Here is a 23455-nt window from a genome sequence, read left to right as displayed (position 1 = left end):
GACAAGATTGAACTGCTCTGGAAATAGCCAGCTGCATCCCCTCCCCTCCAATGAATATGCTATGAACAAGAAATTCAGTTTTAATTTGTATTACAGTTCAGCTAATTAAAGAAAATTCATTTTAAATTCCTGACTGAACTGATGTGATTTGGATTTCTTCTTGACTCTTTTCCCTTCTTCCTTTTTTTTTTCCCCTCCCACTCAGTTCTTCCGAAAACTTATGACTTCATGTCTTTTCCCCCATCAAGTTTGTAACACTTCAAAAGATGTACTTATTTAATATGTAACTACGAGGGATGCACAATCTCTGGGGTTTTTTTACTTCTCCAGTAGGATAGCACTTTCTGCTCTACAACAATATTTGGAATTTTTTTTTTCACTATTTACAAATCCCAAGGGACTTTACAGATATGAAAACATGTGGTGAGAATTTCTTCTCTGCTCAGCTGGATGGTTCAAACTCTGTTCCTGGAGGGAGTGAATTTTACTGTTGACCTAATTCTGCTCCTGTTAAAGTTGGCACTGAGTGGTTTTAGAGATTTTCAGCCTCAAAGCGTTACTATTCTTTGTTGAATCCAGAGTTTAAGGAAGAGAGCTGAAGTGCAGCTCTTTCAAATGGAATAAGAAAGGCTTAAGCCTGGTAATCAGAATACATTTATTAACTAACTCTATCCAAAGAAGTGGCCTGGGAACCCAGATAGAGGGTTCAACTTTGCATTAGAATTTTGTCAGAACTTCAAAAATTTCTACCTTTTGGCATCATGGCCTTTCTCTGCTTTCTGCATCATGGGGTGCTTCTGCTTTCAGCATTTGTGCAGTCTTACTGTACAGATTGAGTTCACAAAGTGGGGAAGGATAAACTAGAGGAAAGGTAAAATATAAGAACCACAAACTTCTATGGTTTACCCTGGGAAAAAAAAATCCCCATCAAAAATTGGTTCCCTGCTTGAGAATAATTAAGGTCAAATTTAATTTGTCTTTATATGCTACATTAATTGCTGTAATGTGGGGAAAGATTTTTCTTTTTTTGTATTAGGATACTGGCTGGAAATGGCACAGAAGTGGTATGGAGTACCTGCTTATCACAATAGAGCTCTTAAATTGGCACAACACAACAAAATAATGGTTCTCTATTGAAAGGAAGGTCCACATCTGCATCTTGAAAGGATTATAATGTAGGGGTTCACAGCTGGAAACTGTCTTTCCATGTCCCTGTCCGGCAGCTTGTAAGCAGGGCACAGTGTTTTGCTAACTATTAATGTGGGACTATGTTAACATAGTTACTTTGCATATTTTTGTGTGCCTGTGACCAAGGCCCAGCTTCGTGCAAGGATGTCATGTTTCTTCTGGCTCTTGCAGTTGCTGAGACTTTGAGAGCTTTATGAAACTGAACTCACTTTCATAAACCTGTGGGTGGTTTTACTTGGTCTGTCTGTCCAGACTGCAGTGCCACAGAGTGAAAGTGATTGCCTCACAAAGTCACTGCTGCCCTGGAGTAGTGAAGGGCCTTTCAATTTATTCTTGGTCATGCCTTTTTAACTTAATGTTCTTCTTCACACAAGCTGGTAGTGATGGATGTCCATTCAGACAACCTAATGGCCTATGGTTACTATAGAAGAGCCTTTATATCAATATTCTGCAGCTGAGACCCATTAGGCTGGACTGTCAAACTGCTCTACAACACATCTAGCACCATTTTATGCAAATAATAGCTGTGACAATATTGCTATACTTTATGGTGTTAAGCAGGACTGTAAAAGATCCATTTCCATAGGTCAAGAGGAAGCTGATCTTTGTAGCTTGATATATCAGAGGTCATTTCCCTCTGTCAGTGGTTGCCACCTCCAACAGCACTAAACCCACTTCAGAATGCCCTCAGCTCTAAAGGAGCCTCAGCCATACATGGAATATCTGCTGGAACATCCATTGTGGCATTTCAAGTGTGGTGGGAATGTTGTGGAGTCAGCATGTTGGTGGTAAGCTCCAGAAGACAATAGCTGGCTTACTCCAGGAATGAGAGATGGCTATTTTCTCCATGCCTGTTCCTATTCCTTGGTTCAACTTTGCATGCAGTCTTTCGTTAGTTAATTTATGAACCTGTTTGATGTACTGCAAGCCTGCCAAAGAGAAAACATTTAATCTCTCACTGAAATCACAGCCTGTGTGCCAAGAGAACCTTGAATTTTTATGTTCAGCAAGCTGAGCCTTCCGGACTCCCATGAGATCATTTGCCTGTGTTGCTCAGAGGTCTCAGGGACTTGTGTCCAATGCAGAGACTGTCAGATTAGGTAAGAGATCATGAGGTATCATGCTTAGGTGTAACTTCTTCAGGACTAGTTGTAGTTTGCAAAAAACTTACGGCTACATATGTTCTTAGTCAAAAAAAATCAAATCCTTTCAATTTGCAGAGTGCTTTTCTTACGTAACTGTAAATTAAGATGTTGACTTCTTGCTGAGGCAAGAGAATCTGACAAGAGCAGGGATATAAACAGTGGAAAGACTGAAACAGGAAGTGGAAGCATAATATATATGCAATATATATGCCCATGATAGAGTTGTGCCACCATTCAGATACAACTTAGTGTTGTAAGCACTTTGGTGGCAGCTCTAATGCTCCATTGCTACTTGTTCATTAATCTCTTTGTTGCGTTGTTGCAGTGTGTTGGGGGCATGCATGCTTTTTCAGTATTACTCTAATACAGGAAATAGTGTGTGCTCCCATTTCTTTGGATTCCAGCAGATTGATTTGTAGTTTCTTCACTCTCTTTTTTCAATAAATTATTCACCTTAGCATGATAGCAAGTTTTGGCATGACAGAGAGTTTCTGGATGTCAGCTGCTCTGGACTGGCTGTTTTCTCTCTTAGCTTCATACCCAGTGAGACATAGGGACATAAGGACCCCTCTTGCATTTACTAAGGGTTAGAATGGGGTAAAAAACCACACAGGCTGGGATGTCAAAGCTGTGTGGCTGATGAGATATGAGCAGTCACTTAGACAACTGCTATCTTATAAATGGTATCTGTACTTTTTTGAAATGTGGAGAGGTCAAGTACTATGGTTCCGACTTGATTCTTTTAGAAGACACTCTTAATTTTCTGCTACCAAGACTATTTACCACATAACTGTGTCTTGCACCGGCATTTGGCCAGTGAATGTAAAGCTCTGTACCAGTCCTGGTGCATTAGTCTTGTTCCAGTCTTTGTTCCGAAGAACAGCATCATTACAAAATAAAATAATCCCTCTAAAAAGCTTTTATTTCTTGTGTGAAACTTCTTCTTTGACAAGATGAAGTGAGTCAGTCTGTCTTTAATGAGATTGCACTGAAATGTCTGCAACTCTTGTTGTCATTCCTTGGCATGATCGTTACTTGAGGGGCAGATTAGAGGTCAATCAGCCAGAGCCACGAGGGCGCCCACGGCTAGCCTCAGGATACTCCCTACAAATGTAAGATCAAAAGGGCAGGCATATGAAAATTACTGTTTACTTTTTATGAATTATTTCCCAGAGATGGGATCATTAGCAGAATCTAAATGCTGTCTAGCTCTTAGTGCAAGGACACTCCTGACAGAAAGCGCTTGCTTAGGCACACCTTTCCACTCTTAAAATCAAAAGATTTTATGCTTTTGCATGTGTGGGATTTCTTTATTATTTAAATAACTTTCTAGTTGTTTTGTGGGTTTTTTTTCCTTCTTTTCCCAAAACACTGTCCCTACTTCTGAACATACTTTTAATTCCTAGATGTCATCTCTTCCTTTCTTCGTGTTGCAAAAATATTTAAAGCCTTTGTCCATACCCCAGGGACGCTGCAGGAGCCACCTGAAGGAAGTAAAACTTTCTGTAATTTTCAGAGTGAACAGTGGCTGTTACTTAAAATTCATCCTTGCCCACTGGGTACCAGAATTATCCCTACTGCAAATACAGGGGAAAGGTAATATTGGCTGTCATGGTGAGGTGCACGTTGGCAAATGCTGATTCAATGTCTACTTCTGCAGTAATCTTCACACATCAAACTCTGAACCTTCTTCTCCACATCAGTATCTGGCTTCTGTTTGATCACAGTAATCGGGGCTATTTAGAAGGGTCACAGTATATTTGCCCTTTTGTCTTGTGACTAGAACTATGAAAGCATGACTTTGGAGCGAATGTTGATTGAATTCTAAAGAGACTGGCAATAGCTGGGAACATGTGTAGCCTGTGATATGCTAAACTTGTGATTCCAAGTGGAAAACTGTTTGCTTTTTAAAATAACTTTGAAAAAGTTACCTTGAAAAACCAAATACATGGTGGATATTACTCTTTAATGAAAACCAATATGAACTTCCCTCTTGTCGTCCAACAGGTTACTACCCTTAATGTGAAATAATCAAATGCTGCCCAGTGTAGCAATGAAGTTAAATCTGGCTGCCAACCAAAATAAAATCCCTTATAGCTATTTTTGTGTGTTCTTAAAATGTGTGCTGAGAGATTAGGCAGTTGTCTTTTCCCCCCCTCTCTGCTATTTTTCTTAAAAAGTTTAAAAAACCACAGAGAACTCTGTTGCAGCACCCTCCTATGATAAGGTCAGGGAGCAGAAAATCCAGTGTTGTGTGCTTTATCTAAATCCTTATTCTTGCTAATCTGGTTAGACATTTTGGATATGTGTGTTTTTACTTATTTGGCATGATGTTTTCTCAACATCATTTTTTTGGCATTTATCTTGACAGCAGTAGCTAGAGAACTTCTTGCTATAGTGTTTAAATGGATAAGCTGAGCATCTCCCTTTCTATCTTTTCGTTTTGGTGTTGGATAGATCTCAGGAAACTTTTTAATCCTTGCAAAGCAGTGGGCAAAGGAAATGTGTGTGCAGATGAATGGAGTTGCTGTGTCCTCCAAGACAGGGGTCTGCAAGTCACCATCTGGAGGTGTGGATGTGGGGTTTAGTTTAGCAGCCTTCAGAAAGCTGAGGCACAGGTACTATAAAAATAAATCTGTTGGTGCTAGGCAGGGTTTAGGCTTGTACTGAGCACCCCTAATCTCAGAAGTTTTCTACCATGTGAGTTGGACTTCTCAGGGTGGATCAGCAATGAATAGGGGGTGATGCTCACACGCTCATGAGATTTGGAGCCAGGACATGGCATGCTTGCCATGCATTTCCTGTAGACTTCACACTGAGGCACAATAAAATACCTAATGGTGCTGTTCATCTCATCATCTTTGTTGTTGATATCTTCTTGTTCTTCTTGTAGCATCATGGAAAATGATGGGTTTAAGATATCTTTTATTGTGTCTGTGCTTTGGAGGCTGTTACATTCACTTTTTTTTATTATGTGGTGCAATTGTAAACCTTTCTGAAGTGTGATGTCTTGAAGCAAGTACCCAATTCCTGATGTGTTTCTATATCACAACTGTGTCCAGTGCTGTTGGGACAGAAGAATGGTGGAAGTCTTTTTGCCACCCAAATGTTGAGGAATATGAGATGCACCTCAACTGTGCACTGTCAACTGATAGCTGCTAAATTAACATTTCCATTTTCCTCTGTGTAGCCTTATCTTTATAGGCAGGTGTATCTGTGTTGGGAGAGGGGCTATTTTTGGCTCTACTGTAGGAGAGCCTGAAGGTAATGAGTTGTGCATAGTAAATCTTGCTTACTCCATAATTTCCACTACATTTCAAATTAAGGGCCTAAATTAGGGTTAGTGTCAGACTTGCTCTTTTGCTATGTCCTAATTTTGTTTTGAAAGCACATAGCTAAGGACTTTAATATGTTTTAGATTCAGGGCTTGTAAGTTATACAAAAATCCCTAAGGGAGGCAAAATAACTTATTAAAACCTTGCAAATGTTTTTGACTGCTGCATTCTGTTATTTTCTATTCCAGTGGTAGCATACAGCCTCTGCTGCTGATGGGTGGAGGAATGCAAACCTCCAGGGCCCATTAGACTTAACTTGTTTACTGCATTGATATCTATATGTTAAATGACAAGAGAGTTCAGGTTATTGAATAATTTAAAATTCAGCTCTAATTGGTGTCATATGACCTGGAAAAGGCCATGGATGACGCCAGGAGCATGCTGTGAAATTCTTATAAATAATTCATAAATTAGATCATTCATTTGCCTGGATGTCTTGTTAAATGCAGAAGTTTGTAAGTAATAACTGATGATATAACACCTGTAAGTATTTAGTTCATATGCTGGAAGGTAATCTACCTTGATGATCTTCTAGCACAACCTGCCAGAGTACAAGAGTTAATTGCACTAGGGAGAATGCACTACATTTATTTGGGATGGGCTTTGGCAAGGCGTACGGTGCAGATGTTGCATTACACATTCTCTATCAGCTAGACAACTATTCTGTATATGCCCATGTTAAAAATGCAGCTCATCACTCTTTTGCCCTTATTTCACATGAACTCCAAATGCACTGGGAAATGGTAGTGACCTCCTCTGCTCACAAATAGTATAGTTTTTGAAATATTTATCTAGGTCTTGAACTACTGATTCTTCAGTAAAATAAAGGGCAGAAGTAAAAAATTGAAGTCAGAAGATTGGGATTTTTTTATTATTATTTTTATAATGTTGGCAGCACATTGAATCTTAATAGCTGGACCTGGTGCTGTCAAGATTAGTGTAGTGGCATATTTCTATAGTGCAAACAGGAATGATACATTTTTCTTTTGAAAAGCAAACGTGTTTACCTAAATTTATTGGCCAGATATTGGACTGCCACATGTGGGTACTGTGTGGGCTTAATGGACATTTTGCTCACAGTGACTTCCAAGACTCAGCACGCAGACACCTCTCTTTAGTTTTCTTGAAGCACTGTATTATTAACTGCCTTATCAGGCAGTGTAAAACCAGTCTGCTGATCTGAAATGGGAGCTTTTGTTAGCAATTATCAACAGTGTTTGGGTAGCTGGAGAAGAAGGGTGACATGTTTATGAATGCAAAATATACACAAAGCTGAGCGCCAGCAAATTCTCACATGCTACTTTGAATGCAGGTTTTTTTGTGCACCTGGCATGCCAGCTCAAACCCTCTTAACAAAGAGGAGAAAAAATACTGAAGGCAGCACAAATATAGGAGGTGTTCCTCTGCTGTCAGCTAGCAGCTATAGATTCACTTTTTTGTGATGTGATACTATGTTTTTTTTTAGCTACGCCTTTTCAGTATGTTGAGTTCAGTAGATTTCTACAGGAAAAATACAGGTTCGTGACTGTCATTCATGGTATTTTTCATTTGAGACCACTTGTTTTATTCAGTGGAATATGGCAATCATAGCTATACATAATTTCTACAGAAAATAGTGCTTTGTTTCTTGCTTGAAAAATGGTTGGCTTACCTTAGGAGTTATCTACTGTATTTATCTTAGGTAGTGACAGAGACAGTTGCTGTACTATTACATGGCACTTTGTAATAACTGATATTGGGTTATTTATGGTACAGATTTTAACAAAGGATTATATGAGTTAAAGAAAAAAAATTATAGACTTCAGTAGATCCTACTAATATACTTTAAAATCTTTATGGTTTTTCATTCTCCCTGATAAATTCTTACAGAATCTTGGAAAGAATAGCTCCTTAATCACTGTAACTTACTTCAAACAGTCCTATAATTTGATGTAATTGTTCTTAAAACCAGGACTTCTGTTGCCCCAATATCCTATCTGAGTTTATTTATATAATAAGCTCATTTTGCCTCGTTTTGCTGACAAAAGCAAGTGCTTATACTGTTGATAGACCTGAAACCCAAAGCCAAGCTTTATTCAGATGAGACCCATATATCAAGCATTCAGAGTGGTGACTGAGTTCCAGGTTTAGGTTGTATACCTTAGTGAGGGTGTCGTCTGGGTCACTCATGGAGTCACAGAATTGTTTAGGTTGGAAACCACCTCTGAGTCCAACCATTAACCCAGCACTGCCAAGTCCACCACTAAAACTTGTCATCAAACACCACATTTGCACGTCTCATAAATACCTTCAGGGTTGGTGACTCCACCACTGCCCTGGACAGCCTGTGCCAGGACTTGACAATGCTTCCAATGAACAAATTTTTCCTTATAAATTTTGCTGATCATGTCCAAAGAACAACTACACTGGTGAAGAGTACGTGCCATTAAGTATGTGCCCATGGTGCTCTTGAAGGTTTCTGTGCGTCTCTGTGTCATCTTTAAATATCTTTAAATCTCTGTATTTCTCCTCTGGTTGCTGCTTCTGTTCATTCTTCTGGGTTTCCTTCTGCGTCCCCACTTAGATCAGAAAAACAGACTAGTTCTGAATCAACCTGTTCCTTCCACTCTTTCTACCCCACCAAGAGAAACTCCTGAGCTGAAAATCCAGATTAGAGAAATGTCCTCAAGATACAACTGAGAATTATTTTACTTCACTGTCTCTTTTGCCAGTATTCAGACATATTTCAGCTAAAAACTACAGCCCTGGGTGCAATGAACTAAACTCCTAACGCTATTAGCATCTCCAGCAATTTTGCTCTTACAGCATTGTATTTTACATACATTTTTGTATTTACAAAAGCTGGGATGCCAGCTTTTGTCCCTCAGAATGCAGGACTTCTCAAGGTAATGATTTCGGGCTGTTTCTTAAACATGTTTGTACGTGTGATGAAATTTGTCCAGACCTTGCCTGTGCTGGTGTTGTAAAGATATGCTTTGTTACTAGTTCATTCCTTGCAGTACAAAGCCCTTTGTGCTGGAGTCAGTCTGTAACTGTGCTTCCTCTGCCAGCGCTGTGAATTAGAACTGCAAAGCACACAAGTTGTATTTAAGAACAATTTGCAGAGATCATAATGCTGCGTGCATAAAACTGGTGCACTGTTTGTCTGTTCGTAGGAAGTTTAAGGACTGGGTGTTTGTTTAAGCTCTGCGCTGAATCCCTGAGCAAAAATTACTGGTGTTGCTGTAAAGACTTTGTAGACTTCCACACCTGTCTCCGTCTTTAAATCCTTCTAAAGATTAATAAAACCATTTTTAGTATCTCCTTGTTTCACAAGAGTTTCACATCTGATCAAGTCTTATTAACTCCTTACCTTACAAGGAGCAGTCTGATTTTGTTTAAGCCTCAGTTAGAGGGACTTGTATCTTTAAATACGGCACAGCAAGCCTGGAAGAGCTCCTTGGAGGAGCAAGCACAGCTGTTCCACCATGGCCTGTCATGACTTCCACGCCTCCTCTAGGAATTACCTGATTCCTTATGCTTGTGTGTCTTTAGACTCACAAAAGAAGGCAGGTCTTCACAATGTTTCTTTCCTCTACATTTCCCCTTTACCTGACCTGCATTTTGCAGATCTGTCATGTCACACACCAGTCTCTTTTCATCCCTCAAAAGTGTAAATGTCAGTCCATTTTCCTTGGAATGTCTACCATCCAGCTGTATCTTCAATTATGGCTTTAGCAGAAAACCCACAAATTACTAAAAAAAAGTTGTTGACTAGTTTCTGACTCTCAATAGTTAATTTTTCTTTGGAGTTAGACCCTGAATAGTACTGAGTAGCCATCAAAGGCATGTTGAAACTCAGTCTTCTGCCTAACATGACCTCCTCCTTCTAAAGAAATCAGAAAATCCCACTCACATTCAATGACATTAATGAGAATTTCCCCCCCTGCAAACATATTGTATCTGTGAAATAACATTAAAGTTTCTCTGCCTTGTTATGAAGTCTTTAAATGTCAATGCCATTTCTGGGACCATCAGGGCAGACTTAATGGCGGCCAAGGTCAACAAATGCTAACTGGTACCTCTCTTTTAGGGCCTTCAGGGACTCGTAATAGAGTCTCAGCCATGAAGTTAATTTGCAATGTGGACCTTTATTCTTAAACCTGATGATTATTTTGTAAAATCTTCATTCATGTGCTTAGATTTCTTAACATTCTCTTGTCTCTTCAGTCAGCAAACCGCTAAAATAAAGGTGGTGTTCTCAGACGTTTTTATAAGTGTTCTTTTTAACTACTATTTATGGGTTGCAGAAAGACAGGTCTTTGCTTTCTGTGGCCACCCTACACTGCCAGCCCTGATAGGATGCTCTAAGAATATCTTCAGATCTGAGACCTTCTGCTGTCCGTGGGGACTGGAGAGCCCTCCACCTTGAAAGCCTCTTCCTGTAGGTGCCCTAAATTCTCTACAACCAGAAACAGGTGATGTGGGAAATGAGAGACTGCATCGTCCTTTTCTGTATTGTCTAATTCAGATTAAAAGGGCTCTCTGTAGCCTTTATTTGTCTGGAAAATATTGCCAACAAGGATGGCATGCTGCAAATAACAAATAACAAAACTCCGTCTTTTTGGCAGCATGTTGCATTTCTGCTCAGTTGCCCTGCCAGCCCCTCTGACTTTAAAATATTTTAGTGTCCTGCACTTTTCACCCAGTCCAAGCACCAGACTTTCCTCAGACATTTAGCACTGACATTAATGCAAATGCCTCCAACTCACTGAGCCCTTTGGGGCAAAACATGACATCCTTGGCTTTCAATCACATGGGAGAGAGGATATATTTGTATGCACAAAACTGGAAATAATAAAATATCAGTATTCAGGTGCTAATCCACATTAATTTATATTCTGTGAAGTCTACAAGAAACTTGTAATTGGTTGTCTTGAAGGGCAGCAGAGTATATTTGGTATTTTGTTTATTTATTAAAAAAAGAATCTAAATTATACATATAAATGCTGCATAGATTTGTATTATATCTCTCTTCTAATCATTGCTGGACACTTGCTTGCATTCTTAAATTCGAGTGGTTTGGGTCTGGCTGATTTGTCTTGCACTCTGTGTGCACAATACCTCTCTATTGTAAGCATTCCCAGAGGGCAAAAAATACCTTTCTTTTCTTTTTTTTTCATCAGTGAATTCCAAATTTCCTTGCTAAACCACTTACTGCAGTAGTTTTGCTATCTTTAACAAATCTGGCTTCTGTAATTAAAAAGTCCCATATCTTTGTGGAAGGTCCCAAAGGCTGGAGAAGCTTAAATTCAGTTTGTTATTGAAATTAATGTGCAATTCTAGCAAAAGAAATGTGTGTGCCTGATACACTGCTGTTGTGATGTTCATAAAAGCTCAAATGCTTAACTGCCTAGATGAGCCTTAGTGCAAAGATACTCCAGGATGTAGCTAGGATTGTGATGTCTATTACATAATATCCATGACTGTAACAAAACCACTAGAATTTGCTTGTACTGGGTTGACAAATGTGAATTACAGTTGCTTGTTTTCTTCAGAGTTTTATCAGACTATAATCACTTGCCCAGCTTAATTGAAAAATCACTTACATTTATAGCTGTATTTAAACGTTTTGTATTTAAATGACAGCTTTTGATGTACAACCATTTTTTACAGAAAGTAGTTGGTTTTTATCTGTGTTTCTGTAAAGATATTTCAAAAACTCTCATCAAATTTCCAGCGGTAAGTAATATACCATTCAGTGCAAGGTGAAATGTTTTACATCAAATCTCCTGCTGTGTAATGGCCAATCAAAGAGTATTTATAGTGGCTGAATGGATTTTTTGGCTCGGTATTCAAAATTAAACATTTTCAAACCTTAACATTTAATGTTTTTTGCCACTCTTCAAGTTGATTTTATGTAACCCTAGATGCTCACAACTACTTGATACTCTGAAGTGACTCATTTTATGCTGAGGATCCTGCAGACAGTAGTTTTACATTTATTACACTTGTGTAGATGGAATGAAATGTAGATTTGATAGCACATTTGTGTCTGTGTTCTGGTAAACATTTTGTGGGGTTTGGCTGCATGTCCATCAACATGGACCAGCAGCTCTGTTTTGAGGAGAACACATTTACTGAGGGAAATTGTTGAACAAAGATGAATTTTAGTGATTTACAGGAAATTGTTTCTCCTGTTGCAGGCATCCAGTGGGAAGAGCTTGTGCCAGCAGCACTCTTTGGGGCTGGACAGCTCCTACTTGGGTGTTGGGGGACCTTGGACTCTTCATAAGAACAGCAGAGCACCGAAGGCTGTGAGCCCAGCGCATGTTGTGTTTTCTCAGCCTTGCAGGAATAACCATGATTACAGGAATGAAATGCATTGCAACCATCAAGAATGTCTGAAGGAGTATCCAATGGAAAATGACTTGCACAGAAAGTGCAACAATGTGATTTCCCCAGCCAAGCAGAGGAGCCCTCACCATGTAAAGCAAGCTCAGGAGATGGACCAGAGGGCAAGTGAAATTCAGAGTGCATGCCCTCAGCAAGTGAGTCATGGCTGTGCCTGGAGGCACGTGGGGAGCTCAGGGAGCATGGAAGAGAGCTGCTATGTCAGCCAGGTACTTAAGAAACACTCAGGGACAGTTCACAAGACCTATGATCATTCCAGGCACTGTCGAGGTTCTAGGCTGAATCACAGCACAGACTCAGGCCCTAAGGAAACAGAGCTGGCTAAAAGATTGTATGAAGAAAGAAGGCAGAAGCTGCTTCTTCAAAAACTGGAGCTGGAAATTGAAAAGGAGCGACTCCAACATTTATTGACTAAGCAAGAAGCAAAACTGCTCCTAAAACAACAGCAACTACACCAATCCCGTATGGATTATAACAGGTGATTTTGAGACTTACAATTTAAAAAAATTCTAAAATTTCTTATAAGCACATGGGCAATAGTTGATTTAAGTGGGAGAACAGAACAAGGCAACAATAAATAGAATAGAACAAGACAGGCAAGGCTTATGGCACAATTTCTAAGAGTGATTCAGAGGAGAGGAGACTTTAGTTTGTTAGTGTATACTGTTGGGAAGCAGCATGACAGCTGTGGAAAGCAGCAGAGGAAAACAGTATGTGGTAGAAAGAAAGGCAGAAGAAAAACACTGCTAAAAGACTAGGTTGGAAAAGAGAAGCAGTAGAAGAAAATGAGAGGTTGATCTTAGTGCAGGCACTTGAAAAGAATACAGACATTTGGCAAGAAAGCAGTGTGAGCGTGGATGACATAAATGTGGCATTCTCCCTTCCTTGGAAAGGTCAGTTTTGAAGGGTTGCACTCTCCTAGGTTGGGACTGGAAGGAGTGTGTTTTATAGAAAAGATGAAGATCATTACATATGTACACACACACACACATATATATATATATATATATATATATATATATTTGTATATGGAATATGTAAAAATATATGGAGTTTTTCCCCATATATTTATGGAAGAGGAAGGAAACACAGTGTAGTGAAGACATTTTCTTTTCAGCAATGTTAGTGAAAAGGGAGAATGCCAAGACTGAGGCACATTATTTGCTTAAAACTTGAAGGGAGATGGAACAGCCATAGAAATGTGAGATGAAGCCCTGTGAGTTTGTTGCAGAAGGTAACACTTTTCTGACAATCTAAATAGTCTTTGAGAAATAGGGAACAACTGTTTTTTTTTGGTATGATGTTATTAAAGTGAGCAGAACAGTGAATGGAAGCAGGTTAAATTAGCCCTTGCAGCTCAGCTGAGTACTAGCATTTCAGCATTAGAAAGGAAAAACAATAGAGAAAAATCTGCAGTCTTTTGGAAGAGGCGGTAGGAGTGTTTCACAGGGATGGATATTTCTATACTGTTTTAATATGGCAGCTGCTAGCAGCAGCCCATGAGAGTCTGCATTAGATGACCCACTTCCTACATCTGTGTACTGTAACCACCATGGAGGAATACATCACTTACCCTTCTTCATTTCAGCCCCCTGGTTACTTTTCAGACTGTAAAAGAGAGTACTGTAATCTAGGTCGTCTTTTGTTTGTTTTCTTGGATTGTTGTTTACATTGAAAATAATGTGTTTATGTGGCTTTAAAAGTACTTGTCTTGGAGGAAATCACAAATGTGTGTGTTGAAAATGACTGAAGTTGCTAACAAAGGATTATGACTTCAGGTGAGAATTAAGTAGGAACAGATGGATTCTTAATCATCAAATACCTTAATTCTATGCATGCATCTCTCTAATGAAAAACAAGTAGATATGAAGGACATACAAACTGAATTTTTTGGTGGATTTTTTTTCCTAATGGAAAATTTTCAGGTTTGGAGGCATCAAGTTCAGAAAAAAATGCACCTTAAATATCTGTAATGATGTATATAGTGGTTGTTAGTACCACTATATCTATTGTAGCTACATTTTTTTTTCTGGAAAAAGTCCTTTGTGGTTTACAGAGCTTTAGGCTACCTAAAAAGAATTCTATGAAAAAAACCATATATGACCAATCTGAGGACTTTGCACTTTTGTGATCTCTTTTCACAGGTACATCTGAAGTCAGATTTGCCATATTCTCTCTAAGAAAACAACTGGAATATAATGCGTTTTCTCTTAAAAATATTTCAGTATCTTTAGAATTAAATGCTTGATATTTAGAGGTAAATCTCTTAGGCATCACAGTTTTGTTTCAGTTCCAAATATATAATTCATTTTGCACTTGGTAACAGAGTAATTTTATATACTGCTAACAATAAAAATTTGTTTAGCTAAGCTCAAATAACCTTTGCTTCATTGTCAGGAGGTTCTAACTGAGTTAGAACATCAAAACAGCATAAAAAACAACACAAGAAAATTTTTTTTTCCAGATAATATTTATTTTTGTCTGTCCTTCTGCCTGGGGGGAGTGCTGGTTAAGGTCCATTGTCATTGAATGACAAATAAGAGGTTTGACCAGTTGCAGTAATTGGCAAGAAACTTTTCTAATCTTTTAGCTAAAGTGTGAGTTGATAATTTTTTCTGCCGCACTGCATCATAACTGCTTTTAATTTTCCACATTTCTCTACTTAGCCTCACATGACAGTAGAATTTTAAGTTTGCAGCTACTCTCCATGTGAAATACTTGCTCAGCTATCAAAAATGGTGTGTATGTGCAGTTCAGTGGCTCCTCCTGGTTCAAGCCTCACTGGAGCAGCCCAGTAAAAGCAAAGCTTGGAAACAGGAATTTTAGTCAAAAAAAGGAGAAATACGCGTACCTTAACTTTCTGTCTTTGTTGGAGAGAAAGGAGAAGGTGGAGTGATCTGTTAAGAATGGAGCATCATTTGTGGGCCCATAGTTTGAGGACACAGAACCATCTTATACAAATTCTGTTCTACGCCGTTTACACATGATGCCTTTGAGCTCTGGTGCTGTAATCTGCATATGAAACTTTTCTGTTTCTGTAATGAAAAGACTGCAGATTTTTCCCTATTGTTTTCCTTTTCCAATGCTGAAATGCTAATACTCAACTGGGTGACACTGGCTAAGGTTGTCCCTGTGTTAACCCTTAGAAGCAAAGGCACTGGGCCTGAACCAGACTTCCAATACAAAATTATATTTGAAAGTGTGAAGATAATTGCTAAAGCACTTAATGTGTAATAGTGCCCCATTTGTAGACGCATAGGTCACCTTTTAGTGGCAAGTTCCTGGTGTGATTTGACCAGCTGCAGAAGCAACTAACTTATCTTTTCCAGGGTTAAAGGCCATGTACCTGGCTCAGAAGATGTGCCCATTGCTGAAGCACCCAGAGATCTTGCTCTGATGATGAATGGCAGCAGCATGGGGCTAAGGTAATTTCTCTCTTCACTTCTAAGTGCTTCACAGGGTCAATATATCTTCTTGACAGTGTGCTGTTGCCTGCCAAGTGTATTTGTTCATGTGTTTGTTTCAGATTAAGAGCTTTTTTTCTGCAGGAAGGGTAAAATTCATAGGCTGCTGTGTTTTATGAGTCAACTCAATAGTTATGCTGACCTGTTATTACTCAAAGTTTAGGTGACTTCCTGAAGAGGCTTCAGGTTTTGTGTGCTACCTCTTAGTGCAGTGCAAAATGGAGTTTTCACAAAATCTTAGTTTTAGTTCTTTGTTCTAGGTGCTGCTTGTTACTTTTTAAATTAAGATCAGAACATTGCCTTAGTCTTTATTTGGACCTGATGTAAATAATAGATTATCCTTTAACTCTCAGATAGATCTTCCGTGGTTGGTGACAGTTACTTGTTTTTTTAAATACCTCTCATTACACCTCTACTTCAGTGAGATGAGAGCAAACTACCACTGAAATAACTGGAAGCAGAGTTAAGCCAATATTTAGCTCTTTATCTCCATCCTGCTTGCTATTTAAAACTTCAATCAGTACACTATTGTACTTTCCTTCTGTCCTACCCTGTTGCATTCAAGTTAACACTGGAAAAAGATTCAGGCTTATTAGGAAAGCAACAAATAAAAACTGGCAAGGTTTTCTCCTTTTCTCAGAAAGTAACAGCTTCTTGTTCTGTGCTGTAACTATAGGTGTTCTTTTGACCAAAGAATGGTGGACAAGATGAGCAGCTGTGCTTTGAATGACTTCTTCTTTAGCAACAAGAGAATGCCTCAAAGTAATAAACTTCTCTGTTCTAAGAATACTGGAAGAACTGATAATTCATTTATAAACTAAGAGTCCAATACCTTATTTTTTCCTATTTTTTAACTTTGTTATACTAATTTTATTTTTCTTTCTGAGATCCCTTTTGACTGAAAAGGGATAAGCCTTTTTTTTTTTCTCCAGAACAGCAGGATTTGTTAGTTTTCTTGGAATTCTTCACTGCTTAACCAGGTGTTTGGCTGCTGTGAGTTACTGGCATATCTTTGTTGCGCTCAGATGCTTTTTTCTTTCATTTTCACACAAACTGAAGTGATCAAAGTATTATCACTGTAGCAAAAAAGATGGAGAGTCATGACATGTTTAAGATGCAGCAGCATTAAGCCCCTTGGAGGAAAAATGTAACCTAGAACATCTGCAGAGCTTCTTGGCAACCAAAAACCTGCAAATATCTACATATTCTAACAGGGAAAATGAAGAAAACCTGTGCTGTTAACAAAATGAGAGTCCCAGATTTCAAAAGGTTCCCCGCCCTATCTTCATTCCCCTGGTTTAATTTACTGTAATTTTTCAAAGTTATTGTGTGTTTGAGCAGTCTCAAGGTGCCATGCCAGCTGGTTACAAAGTTTGGCAGCAAAACACTTGGAAGTTTTTCTTCTTATATGCCATCTTCAGTTTTGCAAAGGTTACCAGATGAATGGTCTCTAAATAATTTACTCTAATGTAAGGCTTAAAGAGGCCATAGAAGACAAGTCCATTTATCTCTTTTATGCATTTGAATATGTAAGTGATGTTTTCTTCAGTACAGATAGGGAGAGTGTGTGAGTGTGTGGCCATGTCTTAGAAAAGAGGAAGAGCTGGTAGACATACATTCTTTTTTTAACTGTCCCTTTTGGTGGTTTTTTTCTACCTTTTTTTTTTTTTTTTAGTTTGTTTTGGTTTTTTTAATGATGCGGAGCTCTTTTTTTTAAATTATTTTTTCTTTTTTTTTGTGGTGGTGGTGTTTGGTTTTTAATTGACGTATAAAACAGTTCTTGTTACAGCAAATTCCAACAGAACAGTAGTGGAAAATCAGCCCTCTCTGACTTCCAGGGCATACATGAGAGGTCTTCTAGCAAATCTCACAGTACAGAACTTGATTTCAGTCTTCAAATAAGCAAAACTTACTTTAAAAATATCCTGGTATTTTAAAGGAAATAGTGAAATACCTTTAAAATAGGAAACTTGCTGAAGTGAAAGGTAAAATTAATAATATAATCAAGAACTGAAAAAAACATTAGTTTTTTAATATAATTAACAGCTCATTTTGAGTTAATTATCTAGAATAACAAAAATCTAATTGCAATTTATCCTCTACTATCTGTAGGAAGAATTGTAGACAAGGGAATGTGCATCACTGCCAGGCGTAAATGCTATAGGATGGGTACAAATAATAGAGGAACCCTTAATGAAAAAAAAAAGCAAATAGGAGCATGCAGCTGTGCCAGACTATTGAAAGGTAATTTTAGTCAGAAATGAGGTATGTAGTTTAAAAGGCATCTTGTCATCTCCTGTAGGGATTAATTTTTTCCCTTATTGAAGAAAGCAAAAAAGATTCCACAAGCAAATACCGTGCAGAGTTTGATTTCTGATGCAGAGTTTCCTCATAGTCTGTTAGTGAAAATGAAAACTTTGATCTCAGGGGCCACTTCAAACTATAGCCAGGTTTTCAAAGGGTGCCTGTTTTGTTTTCTCTTCTACATGTGCTATTAAGGTACTTTTGTTGTCATTGTCAGCAAGCATTGTCCATCTCAGCCTGTTTGGTAGGAATTTGCAGTGTTGGATTTGTCCCTTCCCTGATGTTGAGAAGAAATGTGCCTTTCCCTTTGCCTAGCTGCAGCTGGGCCAGCATTTGGGACCTGAACTACCTTCAGATTCGGGATCTCCATTTCTCTAAGGTGCAGCAGTCAGAGCAGGTTTTATTGAGGATGGTTTTCAGTAGCTTGGAGTGCTCCTAAGTGAGCCCACAGACAATTTGCAGCTACGGAGTTGGTAGCTTGTGCAATTAATGGCAAGTTGTCTGTATAATTTCTTTTCAAGTCTGCGCCAATGTGCAAGATGCTTTAAAATATTCAAAATAAAAACATAACCTGATGCATTTGTTTAGCATAAAACAGGCTTTTACAAAGTGCTTTCCATCTCCCAGACACAGATGCTTGGTACATGCTCAAGTACCCACTCCATGCGTATTCAGTAGGATCAATACACCCAGCACCTGCTTTTGTGTGTGCTCCTGACATCTGCATCTGGGAAAGGAATTTTAAAACTCTTCCCTCCTTTGTTTAATCTTAACTTTGATCTGAATGGCATGGAAATAAGATGTATTTAATGGAACCAGCTTGAGGAGACACAGTTTTTCACTGTGCAAGCACCCCTCCCCAGAGTGCTGCTGTGTGCCTAAATCTTAACATTCAAGATTCCCTGCTTTTCCAAGTCTTAGGTTTCCTATACGGCTCTGCTAGTATGGCTCTTTATTGCCTCCTCTCTAACAGGCACCTTTGCCTTGGATTTCACACAATTCTGCCACTGAGCCTCTACACAAACCTGTGCAAAGTGTTTCAAATAGGAATTGTTGGACACAGCAGCTATCAGATGTGTTTACAGTTATCTGCAGGCACTCGTTCAATGTATGCTGCCTGGTGAAAGGATTTTTTCTTGGGGTATTAAAGATTTGCAGGTGGAATTTGCCACCTTTAATTTCATTGAAGGCTCTTTATATTTGTGTGCCTCATTCTACATCACCCATGCGTATTTTTGCCAGTTAGTATTTTTAGTTACTTGAAAATATCAAGCACAGGATTCAGTGATACTTCCCCTGTAGCTGGATGCTCATTGCTATGGTGATATTTCCAGGAGGGAGTGCTGTCAGGGGTCTTTTAAAAGATTTTTATGTTTATGATGTAACTATTTTTATTATCTAGTGAGAGAAGGTGACAATTATCTGTTGCTCCTTGTTTAATGCTTTGTTATGAACTTGCTTTTCTGAGGCTTGTTAGACAAGCAGGCATCTTTCTGTGGTAATGTGCTTTTGTCCAAATATTCAATGCAATTAAATAGACCTGCAGAGGAATGCAGACTCGCAGCTCCCCCTGCTGTCCCAGGCATATCCAAGTTTGTTCACTCAGTTCCCCCCTCCAAATAATTTAAATCTAAAATAAAAAATCACATGCAATTGCATGGCTCTGCTACTGCTGGCCTGACTTTTGCTGGCCCCATTACTCCTGTTTTTGAGGAGAAGAGAATCAAAAAACAGTGGTAGCACCCATTTGGTTTCCTGTGAGGAGTTTTCTTTTCAGTTCTTCATTCCAGCATGTCATCTCCCATGTCTGGGGTGTGTCCAGGTCCTGAGCCTCTGAAGGAGAAACTCTCACCAGGGCTGCAATTGGCTCCTTGTGCAAGACTCCCAGGTCATCTCTGACTTGTCCTTGGTCTCTTGAGGTGTATCTATATAGGACTTGGCCAACTTTTAGAAGTGTACTGAATATAGTTTGTTGGGATTTTTGTTTTTTTTCTATTTGCTGTTTTGGCAGACTGGCACATTAAATTGGGATGAAATCAACTGTGCTTGCAAATGGCCCATAAAATCTGTGTATCTGGAAGCTGCTTTCCCACCTGTTAGTGCTCCTTTTAACAACCAAGTTACTTTCTTGTTCCAGATAATTTTACATTGAAGTTTGTATCATTTTTAGATAGGATATTTGTGGAGCGAACACTTGTTTGGCCAGTAAAAAAAACGGTGCTTGCAGATCTGCCAATGGTGCACACGCTGAATTAGGTGCAGATATGAGTTTTTCTTTCTCTCGTGGTGGTGTCTGGCTATATATATATGCACAGCATCCTTCCAACAGATGGCTGCTGGAGTCTGCTGTGACGTATGGGAGAGTACAGTCAGACTTAGACACACATTTCTGCTTCATTAGGGCCACGTGCAGACTCTGAAGGTAGTAGGTTTTCTTGTACAGGGTGAAGGTTTTTGTTCTGATGTGGTTACTAAAAGCATAAAGGGGAGTGTGTGGCAATTTTTTACATATACCTATGCATGCATTTAAAGTTGGTTTTTATTTTTGTTAGGGTAGGCAGTGATCCTTATCGGACTGGAGAGAGTGGAGTTCATTTCTGCTGACCTGGTTCCTTCACTAATCTAATTTTCAGGTTTACTTTCAACTGCAACAGTGATTTCAAGCTGCCTATCTAACATTTACCTGAATTATGCTGATTCTGTTCTCATGATCACGTCTGCTGCACACAGCAGTATTACATCATTCCCATTGCAGTCCAAAGTAACCTTGAGCAGGAAGCCTACTGAGTGACTCGAGGTGTAAGATGTAAGGAGAAAATGCCATAAGTGGTTTTCATAGGCAGGTACACTCAGCCTGTAGGTGCGGTCTTCAAAAAGCACAGGCACTCAGGTATTAGAAACACTGCTAAGCTTAGGAGGGCAGTTGGTGAAAACGGGCTTGTAAAAAAAAAAGTATTTCGATATTTTCACAAAACTTGTGTTTGCTGCCAGTATTCTGCATGGGCTTGGTTTGGTAATATCCTACATCAAAACTGAAAATGCTTGGAGAATTTTTTCTTTGAGTTGAAATATGTGAAATGCATGCATCTCCTGAAGGAGTTTGTTCCTTGCCAACACTTGCAGACAGTGAGAGACATTTTTGCAAGTCATTTGCAGATGCCTCCTTTATGGGAAAATGTAGACACTGTTAGTTTACTGCCTGAATTGAATTTTGAAAACCTGAATTCTATTTTTATAAATTGGAATGGATTACTTTTTCAGACATACTGTTTTGTTACTTTTTATTTTTATGTGTAATCTTGGATGAAGAGAATATTTTGTTTAATCTAGACATTCATATGTCCCAGAAATTTATCAGTTGGAAAAGTTAAGAAAAACCTCATAAAACAAAATGTTCTGGAAGGTAGTTTTGAATCAGGAAATTTTAAACCCACCCGCACAACTTTCATGCCATTTAAAGCTTATATCAGAACTGATGGGGCAGGACTAAGAACAAAAGCTATTGGTATTACAAAGTTAAGCAAGAAATCCTCTGTACCCTGCTGTTCTGCCCATGATCACAGCTACACTAAGCTAAAACCCACTCCCCCACCCCTCCTGTGACCTTGGCTGCACTTCAGCACTCAGAGAATTGAAGCAAAAGGCAAACTTTAGTAAATATTAGGTTCTGCCACTTGCAGATTTTCAGACTACATATAAAGATAACAACACATGTGCTCTCACTCACTCCCTAGCTCTTGCTCTCTCTGAAGTGGACTTTGTATATTTGCCAGTGAATTATTCTGGCATAAAATTTCCCAGACCATACTGATGTATTGAGTTGAACTCTGTGGCTTTGCACGGGTGCTGAGGCTTTGCAGAGTACCCATTATATTTATAAAAGTGCTAATTTTTGAGAGCCACGCAGAGAAAATTTTAGATTCAGCCTAGCTGATTTGTTCTTCACACTGCTCCTGCAGTGAAGAGGATTGATTTTTGTGTTTCTTTCGATATTTGGCTTCATTTCCTCTGGTACCCAGTGCTTCAGGTCTTAATCCTTTAACCTTGAATTCGAGCATCAATGCTTCAGGAGGGATGAGGTGTTTTGATGGAGAGAGAACATCTTTTGTTGTACCAAATGTTTGGGAATGGTATAAGGCAACACAGATCTCCAGGCAGTATGTATTTCACTGTTGTGTTAGAAGACTATAAACAGAGGGTGGGTTTAGTGGGGATTATAAATAATCTGGAGGAAGGTGGGGTATGAGAAGCAATGGAAGAGAGTTAATGACTTTTTCTTTAACATTTGACCACTAACCAGTCTATTGTGACAGATGTGTACTGGGTTGCCAAATGCTATAGTCTGATTTGGGTAATGGTTCAAAGCTCAGCATGTCATGGAAATGGCACTGTGGTCCCTGATGGAACACGGGGAAAAAAGCTTTTGAGCTTCTCAAAGGGCAGTATTTGTGGAAGCAGATGCTTGCTTGCCCTACCCAGCATAAAGAACAGTTCTGCGGGCAGCCAGGAGAGTTCGTACTGCTGGATTTTTATAGGATCATTAATTATATGTTATAAGGCAGCTAAGCATGGCATTCCTAACTCGATGAATTCCATTATGAATGGCCTTTTCATATTCCTCATCTCATTATATTAAATGCATGTGACCTGAAGTTTAGCTAAAGTTATTGTTCGGGTTAACTTTCATTTAGTGGTTGCCCTAGTTTTAGAAACAGTATGATCTTTAGATTTTATGGAAAGTCAGGTTTTTTATGCATGTTTTTGCAGCACTATTTTAGATAATTTCATTTGAAACTAGGTAGAAACCTCTGTGAGGGGGCAGGGAAGGGATTTAGTCACTCGTTGATTTGACTGGAGATTTCTGTACCAGCTGGATGACAACATCCTGTTACACGGATTTGGCTATCATCTCCCTGCCAATAACTCTTAAACCTTCTGCTCTGTTCCATCTAGTCTTGCATATCTGACTGCCTCCCTGACACATAATCCCAGTTGTTTTTGCCTTCAGATCATTCCTAATCTGGCCAAAACAGAGCTCCTTACTTTTTTCTTCTGAATCTCTCTTCACTTCTGATTTTGATAATGCCACCTCCTCCCTGCCACTCAGATTCATAACCTCAGGATCACTCTCCTTCTCTGCCTGCATCTGGGCTGCTGAAAGCTATTGCAGTTTCCTTCCTTGGCAGCCAAAATACCCTTTTGCGGTGTCAAAAGTTAAAACCACCCCTTGCTTTACTCCTTCTTCTTGCACTTTGACTACTCTAAAGTGTTCTTTAACTGCTCAGTAGTCATTCACCTACTTCAAAATAAGTTTTCCAAATGGGTATCTTGGCTGCTTCTTCAGGTCTTGTCTGCTTTGCTTCTTTTAAACTCACCTTCAGGGGCCAGTTAAAAGTCATAAAGCTGTTTCTTATTTTATTTTCTCTGCCACCACCTCTTCTTTACTCTGTCAGTTATGTGGCACTCAGAGTTTTTTTGTGTGTTGGATTAACTTTCAGCCATTTGCTGCTACCACATTCCCTAATTCTTTCTGTCTTTTAGAACCACTGGGTCATTTCATGGTGACTTCTGCCTCTAACTGTGTGTTCTGACAATGCCTTTCTTGTTTTACATTTTATCTTTTCCT

At 39.0% G+C, this 23455-nt stretch overlaps 1 protein-coding gene across 1 annotated transcript in view; it reads left to right on the top strand.

The window, feature by feature from the left end:
* Positions 1-23455, top strand: part of KIAA1328 (KIAA1328 ortholog) — a 173274-nt gene that overhangs the window by 103508 nt on the left and 46311 nt on the right. The window contains 2 exon segments of the mRNA XM_066569195.1: positions 11854-12539; positions 15391-15486. Of these exon segments, the coding sequence (XP_066425292.1) occupies positions 11854-12539; positions 15391-15486 (782 nt within the window).

The sequence above is a fragment of the Molothrus aeneus genome, chromosome Z (genome assembly GCF_037042795.1).
Source record: "Molothrus aeneus isolate 106 chromosome Z, BPBGC_Maene_1.0, whole genome shotgun sequence".
NCBI classification, from domain to species: Eukaryota; Metazoa; Chordata; class Aves; order Passeriformes; family Icteridae; genus Molothrus; species Molothrus aeneus.
The sequence above is the reverse complement of the archived record's forward strand: the minus strand, read 5'-3'. Positions and strand labels throughout refer to the sequence as shown.